Genomic DNA, 26,604 nt, shown 5'->3' on the forward strand with positions numbered 1-26,604 from the left:
AAGAACCCCCCTCCAGGTGGTATAATGTAGTCCGCAGCCCTCTACTTCGTCGTCCTTAAAGCCCGCCGGACCAAGTGGAGTCGCGGGGGCGCCGGACGCCCAACGTGGACAATGTATTAGCTTTGATTTCACGCGCGTACGTGCTTCTCCCAGCCCAACGCCCCTGGAGCTGACGCCGACGGACGCGACGCCGGCAGGGAGCGCGCTGGCGGCGGCGTTCAGCAGGGCGCCCCCGAAGACGATGCCGTCGACGACGAAGAGGTGGACCGGCTCGCGAGCTGGCTCAGCCTGTTCCGCATGCTGGTCATCTTCCTGCCCCTGTTCGCGCTGTGCCTGCCCACCCTGCTCGGGGACTGGGAGCGCGCTCGTCGGTTCGTCAGCCTGGTCACCCCCGCGCGGTTCCTCCCTGCGCCGCCAGGAGAGCCGAACCACCTGCCGCACCGAGGCGTGCATGGCGGCAGCCGCCAACGTCAGCCTCGACCCAACGGTCAACCCCTGCGACGACCTGTTTGGACACGTCTGCAACAACTGGATTAGGAACCACCGCATCGATGAGTACGTGGGGCTCCTAGTCTAGACCGAAAGGGCAAATGCCCCTCCGACCAATGGCGCCTTCCTATTGCCGTGACGTCGCTGTCAACCGCCTTGCACCTGCTAGCGTAGCATTGCCGGTGGCTTTAAGGTGCGAGGTGAATGTCCACGCCGACGTGACAGTAGTTCGCGCGCCATGGGCTGGAGGGCATCTTTTGAGGAGCATTCGCCGCTTCGTTCATTCATGAGTTCTTTTCGACTACGGCAAATCTATCAGCAGGACTAATGCGGCTGAAATGGTAACTTTTTCTGACCACAGCCGCTCACCGACTGCGGCGGTTTCGCCTTCGGTTGTGTACGCGAGTAATACTGCACGGAGGAGGGAGAGAGAACGCACACCCATGTGTTGACAGCGCCCGTTTTGACCCGGTGGTGTTATGATTTGTGCAGAGACAACCCGCTATGAGTAGACAGGAAAAGACCCTCTTCGACCATCAAGAATAGCATGTGCCAATTAGCATCAAGTAAAGGAGGAGTCCAACTCGGCTTAAAAAGTTTTAATTCAGTCGGTTGCCAAATGTACTGAATGGCAGAATGTTCGAGCCGCTTGTCACGGCACCTTTTTGCGTAGTGCTGTCACCAAAACAATAATGAGGTGTATACGCGTCGCTGCTGCAAGGACGATGAAATTACCATCAATTTCCAAATTTTCAGTCCGGCCCTAGGCCCCCGCCGCGGTGGCTCAGTGGTTAGGGCGCTCGACTACTGATCCGGAGTTCCCGGGTTCGAACCCGACCGCGGCGGCTGCGTTTTTATGGAGGAAAAACGCTAAGGCGCCCGTGTGCTGTGCGATGTCAGTGCACGTTAAAGATCCCCAGGTGGTCGAAAGATCCCCAGGTGGTCGAAATTATTTCGGAGCCCTCCACTACGGCACCTCTCTCTTCCTTTCTTCTTTCACTCCCTCCTTTACCCTTCCCTTACGGCGCGGTTCAAGTGTCCAACGATATATGAGACAGATACTGCGCCATTTCCTTTCCCCCCAAAAACCAATTATTATTATTATTATTAGTCCGGCCCTAGCTCCGGGGTTCACATTTCTAATGGCGCATTCCAAGCGGAGGTTCGAAGCGTCGCTCTGAATCCGCGAGGGAGTACAATATCCGCCGCGGTCCAATCGAAACTCACGATCTGAATCCAAATCGGCCATTGAAACACCCTCTTCGGTTTCATGGAGCAAGAAAACTTGTTGCGGATCTCCGGTTAGAAAATGGTGTGGTTCAAGAGTCATTCCCTTTTTCTGGAGACTTGAAATAGAATGAGACACGTCATGTCTGCTACTACAGAACTGAATTTGGCGAGCAAGCATTCTTACATAGGAGGGTCAGAAAAAAATATATAGTAATGCCCTGACCTCGCCGCCTGTTAGCACAACGGGCCAAGAGCCTTCTTACCGGCGAAGGGTAATAAACAAGCACCTACAGGTCGTTCGTATATGAAAGGGAACAACCAGTTTTCACAAAAAGTTGATTTTTTGCGTACTTCCCAAAAAAGTTACTTTTTGAAACTATACGCCTAGAGGAAAACTAGTTAGAAAACAGAAAAAGAACTTGGCTGTGGTTTAGCTCTGCTTAACTCTAGCTGCACTGCAAAAGCTTCGTTTCCTCGGCACGTCGTCTACGCAGCGTCTCATTCCGAAGCTCTCGAGAACTCAAACCGGTCTCTTCCGCAGTTGGAGAGTCACTCCGGGACATGGCACGACTTCTTCTAGCCGCATCTTCGTTACGACGCTTCTCGAGTCGTGCGGCGCGTTCTTCTGGCATCTCTTAAGCGCGTTGTCTCTTTCTCGCTTCGTTCTGTCGTTGTTGCGTCTCTTTCGCACTCTCCATAACGGCTACAATACACTGATGTTGCGTTGTTGTTGCTGATAGGAAGAAAGGAAAGGAAAGTGCACGGGCCTGCCTACTGGCTGAAGCCGAACAACGCTCGCTGCCGCGTGCTGAAAGTATAGTTAAAGGATCGGAGAGCAAAAATAGAAAGAAAAGGCGCGCGCTATTAGGCCCCGGGCCGAACCCGGAGGCAGTGCAATACCGGGCCGACCCGTGCCAGAGTGCTTCAAGCACTCCGCCTTATTCCAAAAATAAGTTTAATATTTTGGGTTCAAGGACCCGCAGCAGATATGAAATCAGGTATCAGAACAATACACTGAGGCGAAGCGCGGGGGTATACACACACACACACACACACACACACACACACACACACACACACACACACACACACACACACACACCACACCACACCACACACACCACACACACACACACGCGCGCGCGCACACACACACACACGTATATATATATATATATATATATATATATATATATATATATATATATATATATATATATATATATATATATATATATATATATATATATATATATATATATATATATACACCCCCGAGGCGACACCTCCTCTCCCTCTACCCCAGCGGAGCACATCTTGTGGAGCGAGCGGCAATGGCAGCGGCGTCGACGACGGCGCCATCTGTTGGAGCGCGACAGCGGCGTTGTTAGGCAACGGCGGCTCAAGGTCGTTCGTCGGCCACGGCATAAGGCATACGGCTGAAGTGAGCCATTTCGGCGACGAGCCGAAATGGCTCGCTGGCTGGCGTAGTAAAGCTTTCGCTTTAAAAATGCTTGGCACACCAAATTATGCAGTAATCCTCAACCGAATGCTCAAACTTTGTCCCCTTCATTCATATTGTATGGATTTGTACGTGTCGCGAGTCTACCTGCGGGTGTACAAGAGCCTAGAAATGCCTTCGCGCTTTTCTCCCGCCGCGGTGGCTCAGTGGTTTGGGCGCTCGGCTACTGATCCGGAGTGCCCGGGTTCGAACCCGACCGCGGAGGGCCGAGTTTCGATGGAGGCGAAACGCTAAGGCGCCCGTGTGCTGTGCGATGTCAGTGCACATTAAAGGTCCCCAGTTGGTCGAAATTATTCGGCGCCCTCCACTAGGGCACTTCTTCCTTTCTTCTCTCTCAGTCCCTTCTTTATCCCTTCCCTTACGGCGCGGTTCAGGTGTCTACCGAGATGTGACAGAATACTACGCTATTTTCTCTTCCCTGGAACCAATTTGAAATGAAAATAATAATAATAATAATAATTGGTTTTTGGGGAAAGGAAATGGCGCAGTATCTGTCCCATATATCGGCGGACACCTGAACCGCGCCGTAAGGGAAGGGATAAAGGTGGGAGTGAAAGAAGGAAGAGAGGTGCCGTAGTGGAGAGCTCCGGATTAATTTCGACCACTTGGGGATCTTTAACGTGCACTGACGTCGCACAGCACACGGGCGCCTTTGCCTTTCGCCTCCATCGAAGTGGGGCCGCCGCGGTCGGGTTCGAACCCGGGTGCTCCGGATCAGTAGCCGAGCGCCCTAACACTGAGTCACCGCGGCGGGTTCGCGTTTTTCAATGCGCACAGAAATGGCAAACCCAAACACGTGTGAATTTCGACGTCTAACCTGATAATATCCGTTGGGTGCATATCGGTTGCTCTACCGGACGCATACATTTTGTAGTCTATAAATTCACTGTTTGATTCGTTGGGCCTACTGTCGAATACTAGGAGGACGGAGCCTTGGGAGGTGCGGCGCGACCGTCGCACGATGGACCACAAGCACCAAGCGGCGCTGACTAGCGCCCTGCACATGCTCCTGGCAGGAAGGGCCGGTAAACGCTGGTTGCCCATTACAATGCGGCGCCTCTACCGCAAGTGCCTCGAGCCAGGCCCAAACGACGGCGCCGAGCTGCGGTCTAAACTCCTGGACAGCGCCGGCATCTCGCCCTGGCCGCACAAGCCTGGCAATGTGACCCAGGCTGGAGGCGTATCCAAGGTACATCCGTGAAGATAGGACGACCTCTTAAAGTGCGGCATAGCAACGACTGTAAACGTACTTATCACGTAGATTGCGCGTGTGTCCGCGGTCAGGACAGGGAAGGCAGCTGCAGTTGGCATGAGACCGTCTGCTAGAGAAGGCCATGTCAGGAAGGTGAGCCTAGAATTAAAGTGGCAGAACCTGCTATGGGAGACCTGTGATATCTTCCACATGGTGTGGGCATGCACTCAATTGAAATTCCCCTTCCCCTACCCCTAACCGAGAGGCATGGGAGACTGCCCTCCTTAACTGCTCCTCGCTTGAGTCCCAAAGGGCCCTGGTGAAACAGGCGCGAGGCTGGACTGGGACGCCGACTATAGAGTGGCTCCCAAACTCTATTCCATCAAATAAAAGTTCACCGCCACCAACCCTCAATAAAATTATGAACGGAGAGCGTTAGAAGCAGACAGGAGCAGACGGCGGCGCACAGCAAGCGTGTCGCATAGTGCTGAACTTTGCGTGCGTGCGTGCGTGCGTGTGCGTGTGTGTGTGCGTGTGTGTGTTGAAGATCCTCAGGTGGTCGAAATTATTCCGGAGCCCTTTACTACGGCGCCTCTTTCTTGCTTTCTTCTTTCACTCCCTCCTTTGTCCCTTCCCTTACGGCGCGGTTCAGGTGTCCAACGATATATGAGACAGATATTGCGCCATTTCCTTTCCCCCAAAACCAGTTACCGTTCATTATTATTAACAGATGAAACCACGGATGGGATGAATACAGTGAAGATGAACCAATCGCTTGAGCGCACGTAGTTGGTGCAAAGCTGCATACCTCTACCGTCCAAGAAAATTTTCGTGTCGTCGTAAACAAAAATAAAATAAAACGCCAAGCTAAAGAAAAGCACGCCCGAAAATGCACTGATTTTGTAAGAAACAAAACGTAATTGTACTTGTCTAGTGAGCGCTTTAGTGTATAGCACATTAAATATTTCTGCATCTCAGGCGCTGCGTAAGCTTCCTAGTACATTTTTGTATACTATGGGAACACCGTCCGACGGGGTCCGGTAAACATTAGGTTTGCAGCTTCTTCGAAAGGGGTTGACGTCATTCGAAGTCTTCGTGTGAAGTGCAAACCGCATAATGTATAACAGCGCCGGCATAACTGGCTAAAAAGAATAAAAAAGTAAAAAAACAGATTAAAAAAAACGGTGTACGCTCAAGGTTTGTCTTTAAGAGTGGGACGCGACAGCGTATTGCAACGTTGCCAAGGAGTCCACGGAAAGCCATCGTCCGTGCGGCGCGACGCCTTGCCCGTTGGATATTTTAAGGAAAGGAAATGACGCCTGTCGCACATATCTTGGTGGACACCCGAACCGCGCCGTAAGGCAAGGAAAATGAATAATTGGTTTTTGGGGAAAGGAAATGGCGCAATGTCTGTCTCATATATCGTTGGACACCTGAACCGCGCCGTAAGGGAAGGGACAAGGGAGGTAGTGAAAGAAGAAAGGAAGAAGGAGGTGCCGTAATGGAGGGCTCCGGAATAATTTCGACCACCTGGGTATCTTTAACGTGCACTGACATCGCACAGCACACGGGCGCCTTAGCGTTTTTCCTCCATAAAAACGCAGCCGCCGTGGTCGGGTTCGAAGGAAAATGAAATGAAAATTGGTTTTAAGCAATAATAATAATAATAATAATAATAATAATAATAATAATAATAATAATAATAATTCGTTTTGGGTGAAGGAAATGGCGAGGTACGTATCCGTCTCATAAATCGTTGGACACCTGAACCGCGCCGTGAGGGAAGGGATAGAGGGAGTGAAAGAAGAAAGGAAGAGGTGCTGTAGTGGAGGGCTCCGGAATAATTTCGACCACCTGGGGATCTTTAACGTGCACTGACATCGCACAGCACACGGGCGCCTTAGCGTTTTTCCTCCATAAAAACACAGCCGCCGCTGTCGGGTTCGAACCCGGGAACTCCGGGTCAGTAGTCGAGCGCACTAACCACTGAGCGATATTGAGGTTTCCACTGACCCACGGAGCCGGTTGTGCGCCTTTCCTTTCGTGAAAATGAAGGCCTTTGCAAAGTTGTCAACGCCAATGAACTCTATGAACGCCGTCGACTAACTTGTTTTGCTTGGTTTTTGAGGGAAAGAAATGGCATAACAACCGTCTCACATATCTCGGTGGACGCCCGAACCACGCCGTAACGGAAGAGATAAAGGAGGGAGGGAAAGAAGAAAGAGAGAACTGAACTTTGAAAGTTGGATTTTGAGGAAAGGCGCGGCGCTGCGCAGCGGCGAAACACCTGTGGCTCGGTGCTACTAGTGGCGCATGCGCAGTAATGACTAGAGAGCGCGAGATAGAGAGAAATATCCGTGGCGAGGCGTGCGTTGTGACGCCGTGTGCCTCCTCGGAATACCACCACGACAAAATCGCAAGTTCGCGACCAGTAAAGCTTTCGCTTTAAAAAAAATTTAGGCAGTGTCTAAGCTCTGGTTAAGCCTGGATATACAAGCGAAAAGCTTCAGTTATGCTTGGTTTGACGTCATGGTTATGCTTCGTAGCTTAGCTTTGGCTTTCTCATTTTTTTTTTCGCTGTTGTGCAGCCAACTCCCAAGCGAGTACTTCTGGATCGGTCGAATTTAGTTTCTCAGCTTTTCTGCGTAGTCTAGCAGCAGCCGCACTCCCCTTCCCTTCCATTTCGAGTGCGCACGTCTATTCTCTGGCAAGCGAATTATATAGCCTCCTTGCGCATGCACATGACGCACATGTGCAGTAGCACGCGGCTGCGCCGAAAGGTCAGGCGACGGAGTCGGCGGCGGCCACCTGCGCCGTGCGTGACGTCACTCGTGCTCCGACATACGCAGGCTCGCGCGAAGCGCGGTGTTGACTAGCGTAGTGAAGCTTTTCGCTTCAAAACGCAGCCGCCGCGGTTGGGTTCGAACCCTGGAACTCCGGATCAGTAGCCGAGTGCCCTAACCACTGAGCCACCGCGGCGGGTGAAATTACGAATCGCAGATTTACAGTCGCTGAAGATGGTTTCTGCAGAGGTGGAGACCATCGCCAAGGCTATGACCGCCTCCTCGGCATCTTCAGCCGATCTGACGGGAATGGAGCACGCAACCAACGGCCGTCCACAGTAGTTCACAACAGCGAGCGAAAAAGCATCGTGATCGGGGTATCCGGCGGCGTTGACGTAGACCACTGTCTGATCTGTTAAATGCTTTTTATGCAGAGACTTAGCCCTGTCCTTGCGGCGAGCGACATGATACCCTGAGTGCATGTTTTTAGGGAGAGAGGTAACGATAAGATTGCTGTGGATATGGGACGGAAACTGGGCCTTGTCGGCTGCGGTAGTTGCGAAGCTTATTCCAAGCTTGTCGAGTATGTGACGGCCCGTGGAGGAGTGGGTGAGACGTTCGTACTGAGAAGTGAGATGAGCTTCCGAGATCTCCGTCAGTGTGTTGCAGACCCCTAGTTCCAGTATTTTATACGTGGGGATCCGGTAAGGGAGATCGAAAGCCGCCTTTTATGCCTGTCTAATAAGGCAGTCAACGCGGTCCCGTTCATGGCAGCTAAAGTAGAGGTAAGAGAGGGTATATGTGAGGCGTCTGATAACAAACGCCTGAACAAGACGTCGGAGGTCAGCATCTCGCATGCCTCTATGCTTATTAGCAATGCGACGAATTAGACGAATGGCCTGTGAGACAGAGACTGTGAGTTTAGACAGAGTGTCGATGTTTTCCCGATTGCTGTGGATGAGAAGCCCCAATACCCTAATTGTGGATACTTCGCGTATGGGTTGGCCACTAGCAGTAATGCAGATGGGAGGATGGCCGTGAAGGCCGGGTTGACCTCGGATGAACAGCAGCTCGGACTTCTGAGGGGAGCACGAGAGGTCGGCTCCGGCTACGCGGCGCTCAATGACATCCACCGCTTGTTGAAGTGCGAATTCAACCTCAGCATCATGCCTGTTGAAACCCAGAGGGTGATATCGTCTGCGTATAAGGTATGGGACAGCCGGGGGATGGCGTCTAATTTATAAGGTAGCGTGAGTAAGGCGACATTGAAAAGAACGGGGGAGAAAACGGATCCTTGGGGGCTGCCATTGCTACCAAGGGGTATAGGATCTGAGAGGAGACAACCAAAGCTAAGTTCAGCTGTATACGACCAAAGAAGAAAGTGCGTATATACTCGTAGATACGGTGACCAGGACTTAGTACGGAGAGGTCAGGGAGAATAGCTCCGTGCGAGACGCTGTCAAATGCTTTAGTTAAATCGAGCCCTAGAATAGCCTTTGTGCCCGCTTTGTTAGAGGGGGCACAGTATCTCTCGAGAGAGCTGGAGCATATAATGTCTTGCGTAGAGAGATTTGAGCGGAAGCCAATCATGATGCGAGGTAGGAGATAGTTATCTTCAGCATAACGATTAAGATGGTTGAGATTGACGTGCTCCATCCGTTTCCCAGCACAGGAAGTGAGGGAGATGGGGCGGAGGTGTTCGAGAGCTAGTCGTTTGCCTGGCTTTGTAGAAAGTCACGCGTGCATGTTTCCATGCTGCGGGGATTTCATCCTCTCTCCAGCAATCATTCATGAAGGCACTGAGAGCCTCCATGGACGGGTTATCTAAATTACGGAGAGTTTTGTTGAAAATGCCGTCTGGTCCCGGGTCAGAGTTAGGGCGGAGCTGAGTGAGAGCGAATCGTACCTCAGCCTCCAAAATCTCCGCATCGAGGGCAGGGTTGGCACCACCCATGTAGGGGGAGGGGGAGAGAGAGAGAGAGAGAGAGAGAGAGAGGGGGGGGGGGTCCGGGGAAGTAGTACTGAGATACCGGAGACGAAGTTCATCGAGAGGATCCTGGTTTGAGCCGGTGTGTTGATGGACTATGCGGGAAATGCTGTCTTGTTGGGATGTTTTTGCAACCGTCCGGGTCTAAAAGGTATCGGAGAAGGTGCCAGGTGCGGGTTAGCTCGAGCTGGCCACGCATGTAGTCACAAACTTGACCCAATTGCTGGCTAGACAATGCGAAAGTGTGCGCCTCAATCTGTTTGTCGATCTGAGCTATTCGACGCCGAAGCGTTCTATTGTGGCGTTGTGTTTTCCAGCGGTTTTGCACGCTTTCGCGGGCCTGCCATAGGTGGAGGAGACGGCTGTCTGTATTGGATTGGTAAGCCGTGGCAGGAGATTCCTTAGTGGTAGCAGAGACATCTGCCTGTATATTGGAGATCCACTCGTCCAGGTTATTAATCTGGGTAGGGGCGTTTTGAGCACGTAGGGTACGAAACTTGTCCCAATCCGTGATTAGGGTTGGGCGACCTTTCTGACGGTACGGGGACGTGCTGCGGGTGGTCGCAGGGACATAGTGGTCACTGCCAAGGGTATCCCCAGTGTTGAGGCACCGATCGATCCGCACGTTTTTTTATTAAATGTTAGATCAGGTGAACTGTCAACAGACACGCTGTTTCCTACGCGGGTGGGAGTGTGAGGGTCAGTAACATGGGTGAAGGCCAGTTCCTGTGCCCGTAACCACAGACTGTTACCCTTTCAGTTGGCGGCGCAGTAACCCCAAGCGGCCTGGTGGGCATTGAAATCTCCTAGAATGAGGAGACCTGAATGGTGCGCGAGCTTGTTGACACGGGAAAGGGGGTGAAGTCGCGTCTTCTGTCTTTTGGGGAGCTATAAAGGTTGAGAATGAAGAGGCTTTGGTCGCCCCTTTCACGAGGGAGGAGTTGGAGCAAGACTCTGTCTACGCCAACGTCGTCTAAGGAGTGTAGGACGGCCGGCAGGCTGCGTTGAACCAAAATAGCGATGTCGGGTGCGGTGACATCTAGAGGGAGTATGGTTTATAGCCAGGTAGTTTCACTTAGTAGTATCTTTGGGTTGCGGGGGAGTAGATGTGGGCGCCTGAAGCGAGGTGGTGGGAACAGATTGAAAGGGTAGAGTAGGATTTGTTTGATATGGTGGATGGGGTGCAAAGGGTGGACGCTTTAAAGAAGCGTTTTCTTGTTGGAGTCTATGGTTGCTAACTTTAAGGGCTGTTATCTCGTCGCGCGGGGCTTGAAGCTCTGAATCGCGAGACTGAGACTGCTGAGAGTGAGAAGCCGCGACTGCCCAGCTAACCCGATTTTTCGTGGCGGACTCTCGGCGAGGATACAACCTGAAGTCCAGGGGTGGGAAGGACCGGGAGCGATTCCGGCTGGAGCCCCTGTAAGAGGAGGAGGAGCGGTCGGAATTCATTTTGGCCGAGGTGTTCTCAGCTCCTTGGCGACGGGTTCGGGATCGGGAACGATGAGAGGCGGAGGCACTATCTGAGTTCGCAGCGTGTAGCTGGCGTTGCAGTACGACAGGAGGCACTTTGTAGCGGCGTTTACACTTGGAGGAACCAGTCTGGTGAGGACCAGAACAAACTACACAAGTGGGAGTACACTCATGGGCCTGGTAAGAGTCGCGAGCTCCTCAGCAAGGACGCTTGGAGAGCTTGTGAGACGGGCAAACGTCCTCTCGGTGTCCTTCCACGTTGTTCTTGACGATGTAGCAGCGCACAGCACTGCCGGCGTAGGAGACTTGGCGGGGGACCTTGGTTCCTGCGAAAGTGATGACAATATATCGGGTCTTGCCTGAACGGCGGGCGTAGAGAATGCAGTGTTCTGGATTCTGGGGTATCAAGTACTCCATGATTTCCTCCTGGGTCTCATCCACGTATTGGCGGTGAATGATACCTCGGGCGTATGCGCCTGGTGCGGCCAAATAGGTGGCAACTGGGTAGCTTGTCGTAGCCTGGACCTTCGTATAAGTGACGGCGCGGTACCAGTTCGGGGTGCTAAAGGTGAGGATGTTGTCAACGAAATTCGCCCGAAGGCGGTCCTCTGCGGTGTCGGAGTAGGTCAAATCGAGGCTTGAGGTGATTGCTCTGTGAAGAGCGTTCGCGCCCCAGGCACGCAGATTAAGGCCACCGCGAGGGCGAATGATGACTTTAAAGTCTTCAAGAGGTAGACGTGTCAGTGACGGATCGCGGCGAGGTAGCTTACGTGACGAGGAACAAGATGGCTGTTGGGACGCGGTATGCTGTGCGGACGCGGAAGGCGACGCCGTCAGCGGTGGCTTCGGAGTGCATTTCGAAGATAATGAAGCGGCGGAGCGCGTTCGTAGCAATGGGCTACGTAGGTCCCTTCCGTGGGTATATACTCTTCAGGGGCTAGATCCTCCCCCTCCACGGTGACGACGTCCATGCTTGGCGAAGCACTGGGCACGGCTGCGAAGCGGAGCCTATCGCCAGCGGCGGTAGGCTTGGCGAGGCTTGACATCGCACAGCACACGGGCGCATTTTTGCGTTCCGCACTATCGAAACACGGCCACCGCGGTCGGGTTCAAGCCCGGGTACTCCGGCTCAGTAGCCGAGCGCCCTAACCTCTGAGCCACCACGGCGGGTCGGAAAACTGAACGGGTTGCAAATCTGGTACGGGTGCTCTATTTTCCAGATCGTATAAGAAGTTCGCTACGACTGCCTGCGTGCAACTCACTGGTTATGATGATGATTATAGATTTTTATGGCGCAAGGGCTTCTATGGCCAAAGAACGCCATGGCACAAGGTATTTTCGATTACTGAAAGTGGGGTCGAAGACCCATTTCCAAGCATTTCGCGCCTCATAAGCCGAACACCAAGCCAGGGGAAATCTTGTACCCATTGTATCACCGGTGGGTACCCGGCGGCACTGGGGATCGAAACCCGCACCTCCCGCATGCGAGGCGGATGCTCAACAACTTGGCCACCGCTGCGGCGACTCGCAGATTACCACACTTAACGAAGCACAGCCTGTTCCATTAAAGGTTACCGACGGTACTTAGAGAGTTTACGCGGGAGTATTGCGGGAGCATTGCAATTCTATTTCAATTACATTCTAGTTCTGTTTTAATTCTATTCCGATTCTATTCTGTTCCTTTGTACGTGCTTTGATGACGGAACACAGTTTCGACCAATCGCGCATTTTGTAACGCAGGCTCGTTTCGGGAGATAGCGAGGACTCCGTGTTTAAGAGCCATCTAATGCTCTCGCCTCAATAAAGTCACCGTTGTGCGCAGGCACTGGGCAGCGCGTACTACTTCACCAACGAGCCGGCGCTTTTGAGCATGGGCGTAGATGCCAATGGGCGCGTATACTTGGCCGAACCTCGGCTGCTGCTCGACGCGCTGACGGTCGGTCCCGCCGAGGTGGCGCAAGCGGCCGCTGCGGTCTTCGCGTCGGCGGGAGGAACGCTTCCGCCGCCCGTGGACGTCAACCGGTTCGAAGGGCTCCTGGACAAGGCGCGAAGAGGCGACGACCCGCCGCCCTGGAACACCACGCTGCACCTGCCCGGTGAGCCGTGCCCTCTTGAAGCCCGTTGAAGCGCCATGGTTTGGAAAGAGCACGAACGACCCTGAAAGCTCCTGGCCTCACCTTCCATATTCTCAACAGCACTTATAGTCATCATCAGCCATGACTACGCCCACTTCAGGGTAAATGCCTCTCCGATTAACCCTGGCTTTTGCCAGGCGCGGCCATCCCTGCAAAGTTATTATTCTCCTCCGCCCACCTAACTTTCCGCCGCTCCCTGCTACACTTGCGTTCTCTTGCAATCCACTCCGTTAACCCCAAGGACCAGCGGTCGTAAGGGTCGGATATTTAGGTTTAAACCAACCGAAAAGCACCGATAAACTTAAGCCGAATTCTTTTTGAAATTCAGTTTTAACCGAAATAGGTCAACGTTTCAAGAAGCATAACACTGCTATTTGCTTTCGAGTACAAATTACAGTAGGTCGCAGGAGATTATTTAAAAAAACCTGTATCTAGAAACGCGGTAAGACAACAGTAGCTTTGGAATTTAGTGCCGTGGTTGCGAGTCTACAGGCACATATCCGCAAACTCAGACGCGCGGTTGCAGATTGGGAGGCTGCTCATATATAAGTGCTGTCGACAAACCCATATCCTGTCTACTCAGACTTATCGCTGGTTTAGCGCCATCGCTTGGTTAAGTGGGTTTTCCACTGCATGTAAGGACGCTGACAACTTATCGAACTGTAACAACTGCCAAAGCGAAACTATACAAAAATGGCGAGGATGTTTCATGTTATGGCTTCCGCGACGGATAAGTGGCAATAACATTGCTGCCGTCAGCACGCGCACAATATGATGTTGTTGTACATACGTTTTTGCCTCTCGGTCATCTAACTACAACATTTTTACTTTTAATTATTACCATACAACCTCCTCATGCAGGGATATAGCTCCTAAAGCGACTATTTGCGTGTTAATTAGATTGAAAAGTAAAAATAAATTCTACTTCGCTTTTAACCATACATGAACATCATATATTTCACAAAAAGAAAACGAAAATTTGTACGTAGAAAATAATATTCGCCGAAAAAAGGAATCAGGTGGGCGGATGAGATTAAGAAGTTTGATGGCATACGGCGGGCGCGCGGTTTAATTGGAGAGACATGCGAGAGGCCTTTGCCCTGCAGTGGGCGTAGTGACGCTGATGATGATGATGATGATAAACACAGGGAAAAACATCGCAGAAATGTACAAACAAAAAATAAGCCGAAAAGTCCAACCCCTATATATAGGTACTTCCCGTACCGGTCAAAACAGTGCTTCACGCGAAAGCGATGAGTCTATCGTGACCAGAGAATTCTGTGACCAGTAGCCTTTTTTTTCCCTTCATTTCTCCATTGTGCCTGCCATCCTTTATTTCCGCTGCTCCAGCTCAGGTGCTTCCGTATCGATGGCAGATGCCGGGGCTAGCAAAAATATTTTCTTCCTTTTTTATTATTTGTAATAAACCACTTACTAGCTTTTTTCCGAAATTCTCAAGGGCGTCGCTACTGTCGTTCACTCTCACGTAATTCACCGGCTGATCGGAGCTCTGCTTTCGCAAAAATGACGGATATAAAATATTTGGGCACTACAGCTGGCTTTATTATTTAATTTTTATATACCGGTGGTATATGCTCGGTGAGTAAGAGTACATCTCTGTGTTCAGGGATATATTCCTATTTTTGTACGCAACGCCTTTAATAACGCTAAAAAAATTATAATCTGCAGCGTATCTTTCATATTTTCCTTGTAATCTATCATACGGGGAAATTTTTGCTACTGTCCCGCCAGAGGACAAGCCATTTCGGCAGCAACTAGTTCGGCAACTAGTTCGGCAGCCGGTCTAGCCTTATAGTGCCCAAGTAATTGACAGCTGAGACCCCTCAGCTTCTGCATATATTTGCAATATTTACATATATTTTGTTCTTATTCTGCTGCCATTTGTGAGCTTACAACTCTTGCCGGAACAAGTGCTTCCTGGGGCATGACATTCTTACGGCAAAAAAAGTCCACACAGCTGCAGTGAATAAATACTTAAGCGTATCTCCGCCGCGGTGGCTGAGTGGTTATATATATGGCCCTCGGCTGCTGACGCGAAAGACCGCGGATTCGATCCCGGCCGCGCCTGTCGAATTTCGATAGAGGCGAAATTCTAGAGGCCCGTGTACTGTGCGATGTCAGTGCAGGTTAAAGAACACCAGGTGGTCGAAATCTCCGGAGCCCTTCACTACGGCGTCCCTCATAGCCGGAGTCGCTATGGGACGTTAAACCACCATTAACCACACACTTAAGCGTATCGTTTGAACTTATGTACTTGACAGTGCACATGTGGAGTAGACCCAAATGGGAAAGAGCTGTAGTCCTTGCTGTGCTTGACAGACAAGCGCATTTTCCCGTGCCTCCCATTTCAGAGGCGGAGAACAACACAGTGCCGCAGAACGCCTCCGAGGAGGCACCGCAGGGTGCGTGGGCGTCCTGGAACCTTCGCACGATTGTCGAGGAAGCGTTTGAATCTCGACATGAACTCGACGAGGTCGTGCTTCGAGCACCCAGCTACGTCGACGCGCTGCCGGACGTGCTTAAGGTGCGCGCTTCTACACTTGAAATCGGGGCTTCGTAAGCAAAGCGCCAACCAAGTGCAAAGATTCTCGTAAGGAACCCAACGTTTTGAAGCCATGCATGCTCGACTTCATTAGGGTGTGGTCACGGAAGAGGCGCGTCTGGGTTTAAAACAAGTACGATGACATTTATCAGACTGCCGGACCACTGATCTTGAGCCGGAGGGGGCGTTTAGGAGAGCTATTAACTGTGCTCTGTGTCTGTTGAATGTTCCAGGACTTAAGCAGCAGTTTTCTTAGGGGATTCAGCTCGATCTCAAGGACAATTTTCCCGCCGTCGAGCAGGGCTTTTCGTTTTGGGTTCCTCCAGATAATATTTGAGGTTCGTTGGCGCTTTCTTTCCGTAATATTTTTATCAAGTTTCAACCAACCAGTGAGGTTCCTGTACGATGTTTCCCTTTGAAATCAAGGCTTGCTGGCGAGCACCCAACGCTTCCCTGCACTGATATTCACTCTGAGCCAGGCGGTTTGGAAGAAATTAGAAGTTTATTGAAGCGAAACGCTTCACTATGCTAGATGAAGCAGTCTTCGGGTAGGCAGAACAACGACCTTGAACGACCTTCAGCCCAACCAAGAATACCCGCGTATAACCATATGTGGTACGCTTTTGGTGTCCGGGTGAACTCCGCTTGGTCGGGATGAATCCGAGGCACTCCATTCCGGTATGTGCGGCTTTGGGAAGTTAAACCACAACCAGCAGTTGGACCGCCAGATTTCGAGAAGGGGAGAGTTTGGTATTCGGAACAAGAAAACATAAGGAAAAGGCGGATCTACTTGAAAGGGAGCTACGACGTGTTACTGCTCTCGCGATGCGCCCTGAACTTTCAAAACTGGACAAACGCGATCAAGGATAAAGCTACAGCGTCGCAGATATCCGCGTAACCGGAAGGTCATTCGATCGACGCAGCACGTAAAGGATCACGAGCTGCTCAACTACCTCGGCCTGCGCACCGCGCTGCTGGCGTCTCGGATGCTGCCGCCCGGCCCGGAAAAGCAGCTGCTGTGCCGGCTCCTGGACGCCGACGACGAGGCGCCCGCCCGAACCGCTGCCGAGCACTGCGTCCGCATGATAGGTGCGCGCGCAGTGTGATAAAAGCGTTGGGTCTTATTGCTCAAGACGGCCCGCCTTCCACTGCACAAGCGTATGCCGATTTTTTGAGAGCGCAGCTCTTAAGCGCTCGTTCTTGCGTTGAGCGACGTGCCTCGGCGTAACCGAGCGAGCGAGGAGCAGAGTGGGGGATGAAAGCGCGAATGCAGAGCGCAGCAGAGAATGAAAGACTGCAGTAGCAAAGGTATCGCGAGGAGGAAGCAGGGGAGGAATCAGGGGAGGAGGATACGATGGCAGTAGGCGGCAGCCTGAAGATGGGATCCGCGGAGACGACCCGCTAAGGGATGGTGCCAGAGTAGCGCTCGCCGAGCCCTAGCGCGCCGTCGTCCGTTGTCCCTAGGCGAAGCTCAACGGGGACGGATCGCGATGCCCACGTCGGAAACCAAGAGCCGCTTGCGTTCGGCGCTACGCGTCCCGTACGTGGTCGCCTACGGTTGAAGTACCGCAGCAGCTGCGCTCAAAATATTATTAGCAAGATGCGCATAATCGTCGGCTACTTTATTTTTTCTGGCATCATACGATTTTGAAACTGAATGAAGGGAACCGACGCAGTACCACCTCCTGCTCAGTCTGCTGTGCTCTGACATAATTTTCTGGCACTCAAGTGGAATGAAATCTCTCGGCTGGCGAAAAACGAATAAATGGAAGTCGGTCATCGAGGATAGGCCTTTGTCGTGTAATCGACGCTGCTCGAGTGGTGTTGGCGCTTGCAGTTGAGGCGTAGACGACAATGACGATGAAAAAGAGGTGGCCAATATGGCTCGTAGCCATTTCAATCCCGGACAGTTGCAGGCAGGTGCTGTGTTGTCACGTTGGTCGAACTCAACAGCGCGAGCAAGTATCAAACCACTTTTGCATGCTGGAAATGTTTTGCACAGTTCTCACTCTATTTTTCTAACGCCAGCTGTTGCTGCCCCTTCAATTCCGGCACATTGCAAGACCAGAGTATCATATTATTGGCGCCGGCTGATGAGGCGATAGTGTTGAGGCTGCCGTTACAAAATCCAATGTCGTCTTCGGCTTCGTTGTGAGCGAAAAATGGCCCACGATAGGGTGGAACACGTGGCCAACCTACCCGCAGGTGACCCACCTAGGTCACGTGAGATTGTGACGTCATCGCAACCTGCCCATGAGGCTGCGAGCAAACTGCGCACCGTGGCAGGTGGCAGTTCAATTAATGGTTGGCCGCGAGAGGTCGCTCGGGAAGAGCACCCTGGGTTTCACAAGCCCCACCCGTGGCAGCACCTGCCATCGCAGGGCAGTGGTGCATCCCTTAAGCGTTGTACCACTGTATCAGGAGTGATATGAGAGCAGCGATCTATGGATGTAAAGTTCGCAATTACGAATTTCGCATATATGGCCGTTATCCCATTAACGCTATTGAGTCGCACCCTTAAGGCGGAACTAAAGTGTCCCCTCAAGTTTTTATAGGCGAGATAACTGACAATCGGCAGCCTCTTATCAGAGTGGCAGTGAAAGGAAAACGCAGTCAAGGGCAATATACAGTCAGGTCGACGAGTTTGGATACTTGCGGGCAGTAGGCCTAAAATACTCGAAGAGATTCCTCATTTCTGAAAAAAAAAAAATGATGGAATCTCTTCGAGTCTTTTAGGCCTGATGCGATAGCTTTTTTTTTATGACGCGATAGCTTAATGGGTTAATGCCCATACATGCAGAATTGGTCATTCTCGACTCTACATTCATAGATGCCTGGGAGTCCTTGTACTACTTCTGGCGCAGTGGCACCGCGGTTAAGCGATGCGCCACTGCCCTGCGGTGGCAGGCGATGCCACCGGTGGGGCTTGTGCGACCCAGATTGCTCTTCCCGAGCGACCAATCCGGTTGGCAGGCTGTGATGACGTCACAAGGTTGCCTGACCTAGGTGGCTCACCTGCCTTCTAGGTTGCTCCTCCGAATGATTTTTCGTGGATTTTTCGTTCACGATCAACGACGCCAACGCCGAATTTTCTGCGACACAAGCTCCTTAACGCTACGTTAAAAAAAATTAAGTGGTGCCGCAACCCGCTCCTACCAGGGAAGAATTTGCATTGGCCGCATTGGAAAGCACTGAACACATCACTGATTCCAAACGACGGTATCCGAAAATGACACAAGCGTAGTAATTTATGACGAAACGTAAGTCACGGAAACCTTATAGAGTGCAGTTCGATGGAAATGTTTGTGCACAGTTGCCGCTCGAGCGCACTTAATTTCGAACAGTCTGGACATTAGCGCGCGAGCAGCGCGTACTTGATTGCTTTTTATATTTTGTAAATAGTGTACAAAGCTCTTCTCCCCTGTCCTTTCTTGCTATCGCTCCCCTCTATACTTATCCTCGCTATCCTCTCCCTTTTCGTTTAACCTCCGCCGGCTGCAGCTCGGGTGCTTAAGATATTAGATAGCAATTGCCGCGGCCGGCAACACTCTTTTCCTTCACATTATTTTCTTTTTTAAATAAACAACTACTACTACTAGTAGTTCAATGGCCACTTTCGTCCATGCCGCCTGTTGGCGAGCTGAGCAACCCTTCGCGCGATTTTCAAGGTACAGATTGTTTTCTGATTGTGCATTGCTTCCGGTCACAGTAAAATTTCAAGCACAGAAGAACTTTTGCTCGCACTCATCTCGGTTCTTTGACCAAGGCTCTATATAGGATCGACTCATAAAGAAGAGGGCGATGCAGCGACCGTAGTGCCATCTATATACGTCGCAGGGAAGTACGAGCCGGCATTGGCGCTCTACGCGTTGGCGACGCGGTCTCCGCTGGTGAATGGCCTGGATGCCGATGTCCTGCTGAGCTTCCTGAGGCGCCATCTGTCCAACCTGGTGCGCGGAGGGGAGCTGGACACCAGCGACGAGTCGCTCGCAGCCCGGATGGGTGACCTCGTTGACTCCCTGCCCTGGGCTGGGCCCGCGCCTCGCTGGATGAGCAATGCCACGCTCCGCGAGGCGTACGTCACCAGGTGTGTCAAGTTTCATAAATTTTAACGCGATGGTGTTAAAGGCCCCGTTCACCAGAAATTCGTTGGCGGCGTTGTGAGCGAAAAATCACGGTCATGGCGCTGGCAGGTCGTCCCCAGAGAGCAACCTAGGAGGCAGGTGAGCCACCTAGGTCATGTGACCTTGCTGTGCCATCACAACCTGCCCACCGGATAGTGAGCAAACTGCCCACGGTGCCAGGTGGCAGCTAAATTAATTATTGGTCGCTCGGAAAGAGCAACCTGGGTCGCACAAGGCTCACCGCTGGGAGCACCTGTCATCGTAGGGCAGGGGTGCATCGCTTAACCGTTGCACAACTGCGCCAGGAAGGGGCATGAGGACTCGCAGGGATCTAAGGATGTGAAATAGAGAATGACCACCTGCATATGCGGTAATTAACCCATTACGCTATCGCGTTATACCCTTAAGGCAGAGCTTAAGTGTCCCTTCCAATTTTTTTTTTTGTCGTTTGGTGTCTGCAAGAATTCAATCGATATTGCATACTATATATGTAAGGACATTTTAACCCGATAGCGTTAAATGCCCCGTAACCCAGAAAATCCTGAAAATCCGGCGTCGGTGCTCTGAGCGGAAATTAGGGCGGCATAGGGTGGCACAGGTGGCCATACGCAGGAGAAGCAACCTAGGTAGGCTACCTAGGTCACGTGACCTAGTGGCGTTATCGCAACGTGCCCATCGGATTGTGAGCAAACTGACCACAGTGGCAGGTGGAATAAATTGCTTGGGACGAGCAACTTGGGTCGCACACGCGCCTGCCAATGTAGGGCAGTGGTGCATCCCTTAACCGCTGCACCATTGCGGAAGGGGTGGTGTGGGGATTCCCAGGGAACTATGAATGCAGAGTTGAGAGCGACTGATTCCGCATATGTGGGCATGGACTCATTAACGCTATCGTGTCATATCCTTAAGGCGGAGCTTAAGTGTCCTATCCAATTTTTACACAATTACTGCCGGTCCTTACGTAGTCGCAGTAGTATGAAGGCGTGGTCTTTCTTCTCAGACCTCATATTACCACTGCTATGTACAAAGCAGCAGTTATGCTGTGTAAAAAGCCATACACGCATTCCTCCGGCCAATCACTTCAACTTTTATATCCCTCATTAAAAAGCTTCCTCTCTCTCCCGCTTCCAACGACTACGTGATTGTGAACGCGCGCTGCGCCGACTGCCTGTCGCAGGTTCTACAAGGGGAGCACGGCGCCTGCATCCTCGCAGACGTCGCAGGCCGTCTTCGCCTGGATGCAGGAGAAGACGGTCCACGAGCACCTGGCTCTGAGCGAGCCTGAACGGACCGTGGACTCGCGCTGGGCGCCGGGCCTGCTCTCGACGCGTTGCCGGCTCGTGCCGCGCGAGCAGGACGGTCCAGTCAGCGGCGACGAGGACGCGCTCCCCGAAGCCACGCTCCAGGTTTGTCCTTAAAAGCGAACAGCTGTCTCCGGACTGCTCGCAAAGAAACAATGCACATCAAGTGAACAGCGTGAAACCGTGATGGTTGGACAGCAATTAGTTGCTCACCCGTTCGTTTTTACGTCTGGACGCAAACAACTTGAGACAGTTACGCTACAGAAAAAAAATAAGAACAAAATTAAGGAATGACGTCAAAAAGTGCACGTCATAAACATTTGGGGTTTCAGCGCCAGCAGCGTAGCTCAACGGGTCGTCTTAAAGTGGCAGTTTTACATGACGGTAACTAAGGCAGCGGATAACGTAACACACTCAGCATGCCAACGCTTTCAGAGGTTTTCGCGCCAGGCCTTTGTGCTTTGACGTGGTTGCGGCTTCAGAGGAGGGCAAGACACCCGTACTCAACCATGAACAGACAAGGCCACTAGCACGAAAGCCAGCAGCCATTGCTTGACTGTTTCAACACTCTCAGGCGCAGCCTTTACGGTAGAGGGCGGAGGAATAACGTTGTTTTAGTTATTTGGTATAAGACTCCAACGAGTGTGGCGTGATAAGGACAAAGGTACAGAGTTGTAAACTAGTAAGTGAAAAGTGTCGCTGCATGCACCCTGTGTCCTTGTTTTCGTCGCGCAGTACTCTGTTCGTCAAAAGGGGTGGACATGATAGACGCGGTTAAAATGTTGAATGCTCTATCTACGAAATAAACAGCCAAACAGATTCCAAAGGGTCAACACATGCCTGGTTGTTCGCATCGAGAATAATTCCAGCATTCAATCTAGTCCTTTCTTGAGTGTAGTACGCATGCTGGCTTCTGCGAGCAAAAATAAAACATACGTGCAAAGAAAGTTAGGTTAAAGCCTGCTCACTCAATACAAGAAAAAAAACTTCTATAAAAACTAATAACAGTTTACAGCCAATCTTCTAGCTTCATTCTTTTCATGTTTATGACTCCTGTAGCGCGAACCCTACTTGTGAATTTGTTGTCTAATGAAGCATAAGGAACGTGAAGGCTCTGCTCAAGGCTAACTGGTCTTTCGAGACGTGCTTATCTGCAGTCTCACACAAAGCAGTGTAGACGAGGTACACTGAAACAAGGATGGGCGCTGACTAGCAAATGCTCTGCTATAGTTAGTGAGTTGTTAGTCAGCGCTCGTCGCTGTCGTTCCTGCTTCCTCTGGCCCCCTTGGCGAACGATGTCGTCCTGAGCGTCCTTCTTCGGTACTCCTTGTCGATTTTTATATCCTCTTATCCCCACACTCCCTAGGGTGAGGACGCCCACGCCGAAGTGGGGGGGGGGGGCCTAGGGCTTTCACTTGGGCGCACAAACACCCCACCGCACTTATGGTCTCGCCCCCCTCACGTGTTGAGTCCGAGGGAAAGAAGGTTGTCTTCGAGGTAGCGCATAGCGTCCGCTGTGGTAAGGCGCGCTCTGGCCCGCTGTCGGTTCCCGCGGGTCACCGGCCTCCGTTCTCCATCAAATGACACTCACCCCTCAAGGCCGGAACGCGAGGTCACTAAAAGGCCGGGAAAGTGGTCCCTTGTCCTGGGATGTGCTCGGGAGGGTTGATTGATGAGGCCCGCCGTCTTGCCACGGGGCCAGGCCCGCCGAAACGAGGCCGCCCTGGAACGGCCACGGCAATTGGGGAAGATAACGCCCGTCTCCCAGCGGCGGCGGCGGCGGCGGCGTTCGACTCGTGCCGACACTATGGAAAGGGGGTCCGGTTGGGCTTAAACCCCTTCGTTCTGGTCGTCACTCTCAACGAGTATGGCTCGGTAATTGATGATGCCGCTGTCATCTGGGTCGTCTCCGTGCGGTCCACGGCGGCAGGCCCAAAAGCAATCTCACTCAAGTTGCTTGCAGCCATATACAGTAGAAACATGAAAGGGGGTCCGGTTGTGCTTTCGCCGCCACTGGGGGCTCCGTCTACGCCGCGCCGTCGAACGCGGAACCTCGTAGCACACACAAGGAACGTCACAATAGAATGCACATGTTTGTGAAGCACAACTTCCTCCAGGCTCCTTGTGTGTTTATTCTGTGAAGAACATGTTCCCAGAGAAGCACACAATAGTGCTGCGAAACTCATTTCTCAATGTAACTCATGGTCCAGGTGCCACCGGCGGCTTTGGACCTGCTCTGGGGCGTCAATCCTTCGACCGCAATGTTGCAGGTGCCGCGTGTGGGTGAGTTTAGTTTTCCTTCAGCCTCTTTCCGTTGAATCCAGCTAAAGGAACCGGTCTTCGCGCGGCTTCTTCCTTGCACGCCAACTTCGGAAACACGACCTCGATGAGGTCTTTGCAGCGTTGCACGCGCTTAGCGTTTTTGTGGCCCCTCAGGAGCTGCATCTTTAAGCGAGACCAAGATAGGCAGCTGAGTGGGGCAAGAAGATTTTTAAACCTGCTCCTCTTCGCCTTGGAGAAGCGACTAAGTGAAATCCTCCGGATTAATTACAACCACAAGGCACGGGATTTTTTTCTGTATTTCGCCGGCATTGAAACGCGGGTACTGCTGACGGGGGTTGGTCTCGGGCTCAGCCGCCGAAATAACCACAAATGCTACTTCCGTGCCATCGTCCGTTTCGTTTGCACGTTGACTGTTTAAGCTTTCAAAACCTTTACAGCTGAAAATGTATTCAAAGCTGATATTATGTGCACGTCGTGCATGCACTGCTAGCTGTCATGATCGCGCTCGACGACCGGAAGCGATGTGAGGATCACGCCCAAATACAAGGCCCGCCTGCTTGCAGGCGTCCGCGCATTCCAGCCCGTGCTCGGCCACCTGTTCCGGTGGCAACTGCGCCAGCTGCAGCAAAACGATGCAGCGAAACCTTCGGGCTACAATCGCTGCTCGTTCTGGCGCGCTTCCCCCGACCACCTGGACGCGGCGCTGGAGACGCGGGCGCTGTCGCTGGCATTGCGCGCCTTCCTCGCGTGGCCGGGCGCCCCCGAGCTGGCACTGCCGGGTCTCCAGCACCTCGAGCCCGAGCAGCTCTTCTTCATCTTCTACGTGCTCAACCAGTGCGAGTCCAATGGACCCGACGTGCAGCAGACCCTGGCCGCGATGCACAGGGTGGGTGGAGAGGCTTCTGTGGGTTGTTGGTTTGCCAGGCAGTGGGAGAGAAAAAGATAGTTAGGCCTAACTGAGACCTATACAGCCCTCCGCCAGGACTGGCCACGGACCGGGTCGCCGACGCCAACCACACCCGCCAGTTGGGAAGCAGGGGAGTTGGGTAATGAGGGGATTGTATAGATCTGGAACACTGAAGTGATGAACATGTTCAGCTGGATGGCCCGGAGCGTGTGCACTTGTGCTGCGGTTACGAAATGGTGGGGCAGTGGAAGTGTGTAGTAAGTACAGGTCTGAAGTTAGCATGGGAATACAAAGAACAGCACGTGCTGTTTCTATTGCTTTTGGTACAACGCCAGGGCGAAGGTCTAGCCGATGATATAAAGCTCAAGAACAAAACTATAAATTCCCTTCAAAAGTAGTTCTCCAGCCAATGGCGTCGGCTGATTCCCATCAGCCTGCTAGCGTGATAATGCAGGGAGTGGTAGATGAAAAGGAATAGCCCCCTCCCTGCCCTGCTTTTTCACAATAGCAGGGTCATGAGAATAGGGAATAGGCCGACGTCATTGGCTGGAAGCGGGTCCTTTGACGGAGAAAAGCCGCTTCGTTCTTGAGCTGTATCCGACTCTAGCAAGCCGTCATTCGCTGCAACAGTATTTTGGAGTAAAGCAAGTTCGGCAGCCAAAAACAAGCGGATAGAGCCCGCTCTCGAACCGCTGCACCAGGTCTGTCTCTTGCATTCAAAGGCTTTTCCTCACAACTTGGACGCTTGAGAGAGCAATATGACGGACCTGCGCAACTCTGGGAACCTATACAGTAATGCGAGATATAGTAACTGTAAAATTTCTAATTATTCGAATGACTCTAGGGCAAGATAGTCACTGGAAAATTTTTAAATTTTATATTGACTCTTAGGCGCGTTCACATGACCACCCTGTGCACATAGCCCGTGCCTTGCGCCTAGCGCTCACTTTTTCAAAACAAGCAGACCGAAGGCTCCCTGGAAAAGCATTTGTCTGCATTCGTAGTCCCGCATGGGCTGTTTCTGCGAGTGATGGCGCTGATTTTCCGTCATTAAATTTTTGCTTCGTTCACCAAACTCAAAATCGTGAAATTACACTAGCTCTACGAGTTTAAGCAACTTTCAATATTTAAATCTGAAATACGTAAAGACGCACACACTTTAACAAGCAAACTTTCAAGGCAACACGTCTTCACACTAAATGAGGCACACGGAACTTTGGCATGTCCAAATATCTCGCACCAACTATGCATTTCAGATGGCTCAGTCTAGCGTTCTACAGGTTTTAAATAAATACCACCTCACAATAGAGAAGTTGCGTGCGCGTTCTACAAATGACATACGCGTTTTTATAGTGCTTGTCAACTTTTCACTTTCTTATTCCATTTTGGTAAATAGTACAGTAGTTTGCATCTTTTATCTAGCGTTCACAAACTGATAGTGCAGTCGTGGTATTCTGTGTGTGAATTCCGGTGCTTACCGCTGTGTCCGCTGCCGGTTACTGGGAGGTGGGGCTAGTCAAGTTACTTGTATCTAGCTTTTCTCCCACCTCCTCAACCATATCTCATGTGCAAATTGATTTGTACTTTGTGGTAAAGTAAGTGAACTTCAACTTCAATCGATATATACAGAGTGCCTTAGCTATAGAGTGAGCCAAGGGCCTAAAGGAACTCCTGTGGTCTCCAGCAACCAAAACAGTTTCCTCATCAACCGCACACCGTTAGAGATGCGAGGATTATTTCAACTCGAAAGATAGCGCGCTGGGTGAAACCACAAACATCGCTTTTGTCGCAGTAGCTTTTTTTTTTCTGAAAGAGCTCTCGGCACTCCAAAGAAAACGCACGAAGTGAAACATTCGATTCAATTAATACATGCCGCCCCGTGCCACCCGTGTATGGTGTGCGCGCATACGCATTTACTGTTAATATAGTCATTGGATCACCGAAGAAACTGCAAGCATTGCTGTCGCTTTCTGGATGCAAATTTATTCGGCGGCGAATGTTCCGACATCGGTAACTGGGTAACTGTAATTAGTAACAGCTTATGTCAATGCGACTGACTGACTGACTGACTGACCATTTATTTATTGATTCATTACATTACGCCGTGCAGCAGCGCAACGATGGCGTCCGCCCGGACCGCGCTGGCTGGGTCAACCGAGTGACGGCGGCGAACGAGGACTTCGCCAGGGCCTTCAGGTGTCCCCCGCCGCTGAGGTCACCGAACCCTTACCGGGACTGCAGCGTAGCCGCTGCTGCTGCCGGCGGCGGGCGGACCTCACGCGCCTAAAGGATGTGGGCGCTGCAGCCGCGGCGCCCAGACGAATCGAGGCTACCTTGCCTCTGCATAAATATTTCACACGTTCGTCAAGCAACAACTGCTCTCGCTCGTTTACTCGCTGCAGTAGCTCAGTGGTTACGACGAACCGTTGCCGAGCACGAGGTCAAATCCCCGCCTCGTTTCGTTAGAGGCTAAATGGAAAAGGAACCCGCCGCGGTGGCTCAGTGGTTAAGGCGCTCGTCTATTGAGCCGGAGTACCCGGGTTCGAACCCAACCGCGGCGGCCGCGTTTCGATGGAGGCGAAACTCAAAAGACGCCCGTGTGCTGTGTGGCGTCAGTG

The 26,604-nt window shown here is 51.9% G+C and overlaps 1 protein-coding gene and 1 pseudogene across 1 annotated transcript; one reads left to right on the top strand and one right to left on the bottom strand.

Annotated features, from left to right (window-relative positions):
- Positions 1-404: 404 nt before the first annotated feature.
- LOC144094722 (uncharacterized) lies at positions 405-26,309 on the top strand. The gene is made up of 10 exons (XM_077628634.1): positions 405-555; positions 4,163-4,430; positions 12,496-12,769; positions 15,181-15,353; positions 16,295-16,460; positions 19,209-19,458; positions 20,673-20,901; positions 23,007-23,079; positions 23,643-23,965; positions 26,097-26,309. Exons 1-10 carry the CDS (start codon positions 452-454, stop codon positions 26,271-26,273), a joined length of 2,037 nt encoding a protein of 678 aa, XP_077484760.1. The 5' UTR covers positions 405-451; the 3' UTR covers positions 26,274-26,309.
- On the bottom strand, positions 2,586-2,709 carry LOC144095729 (U2 spliceosomal RNA; annotated as a pseudogene).
- Positions 26,310-26,604: the final 295 nt, after the last annotated feature.

This window comes from Amblyomma americanum, chromosome 6 (genome assembly GCF_052857255.1).
Source record: "Amblyomma americanum isolate KBUSLIRL-KWMA chromosome 6, ASM5285725v1, whole genome shotgun sequence".
In the NCBI taxonomy this organism is placed as follows: Eukaryota; Metazoa; Arthropoda; class Arachnida; order Ixodida; family Ixodidae; genus Amblyomma; species Amblyomma americanum.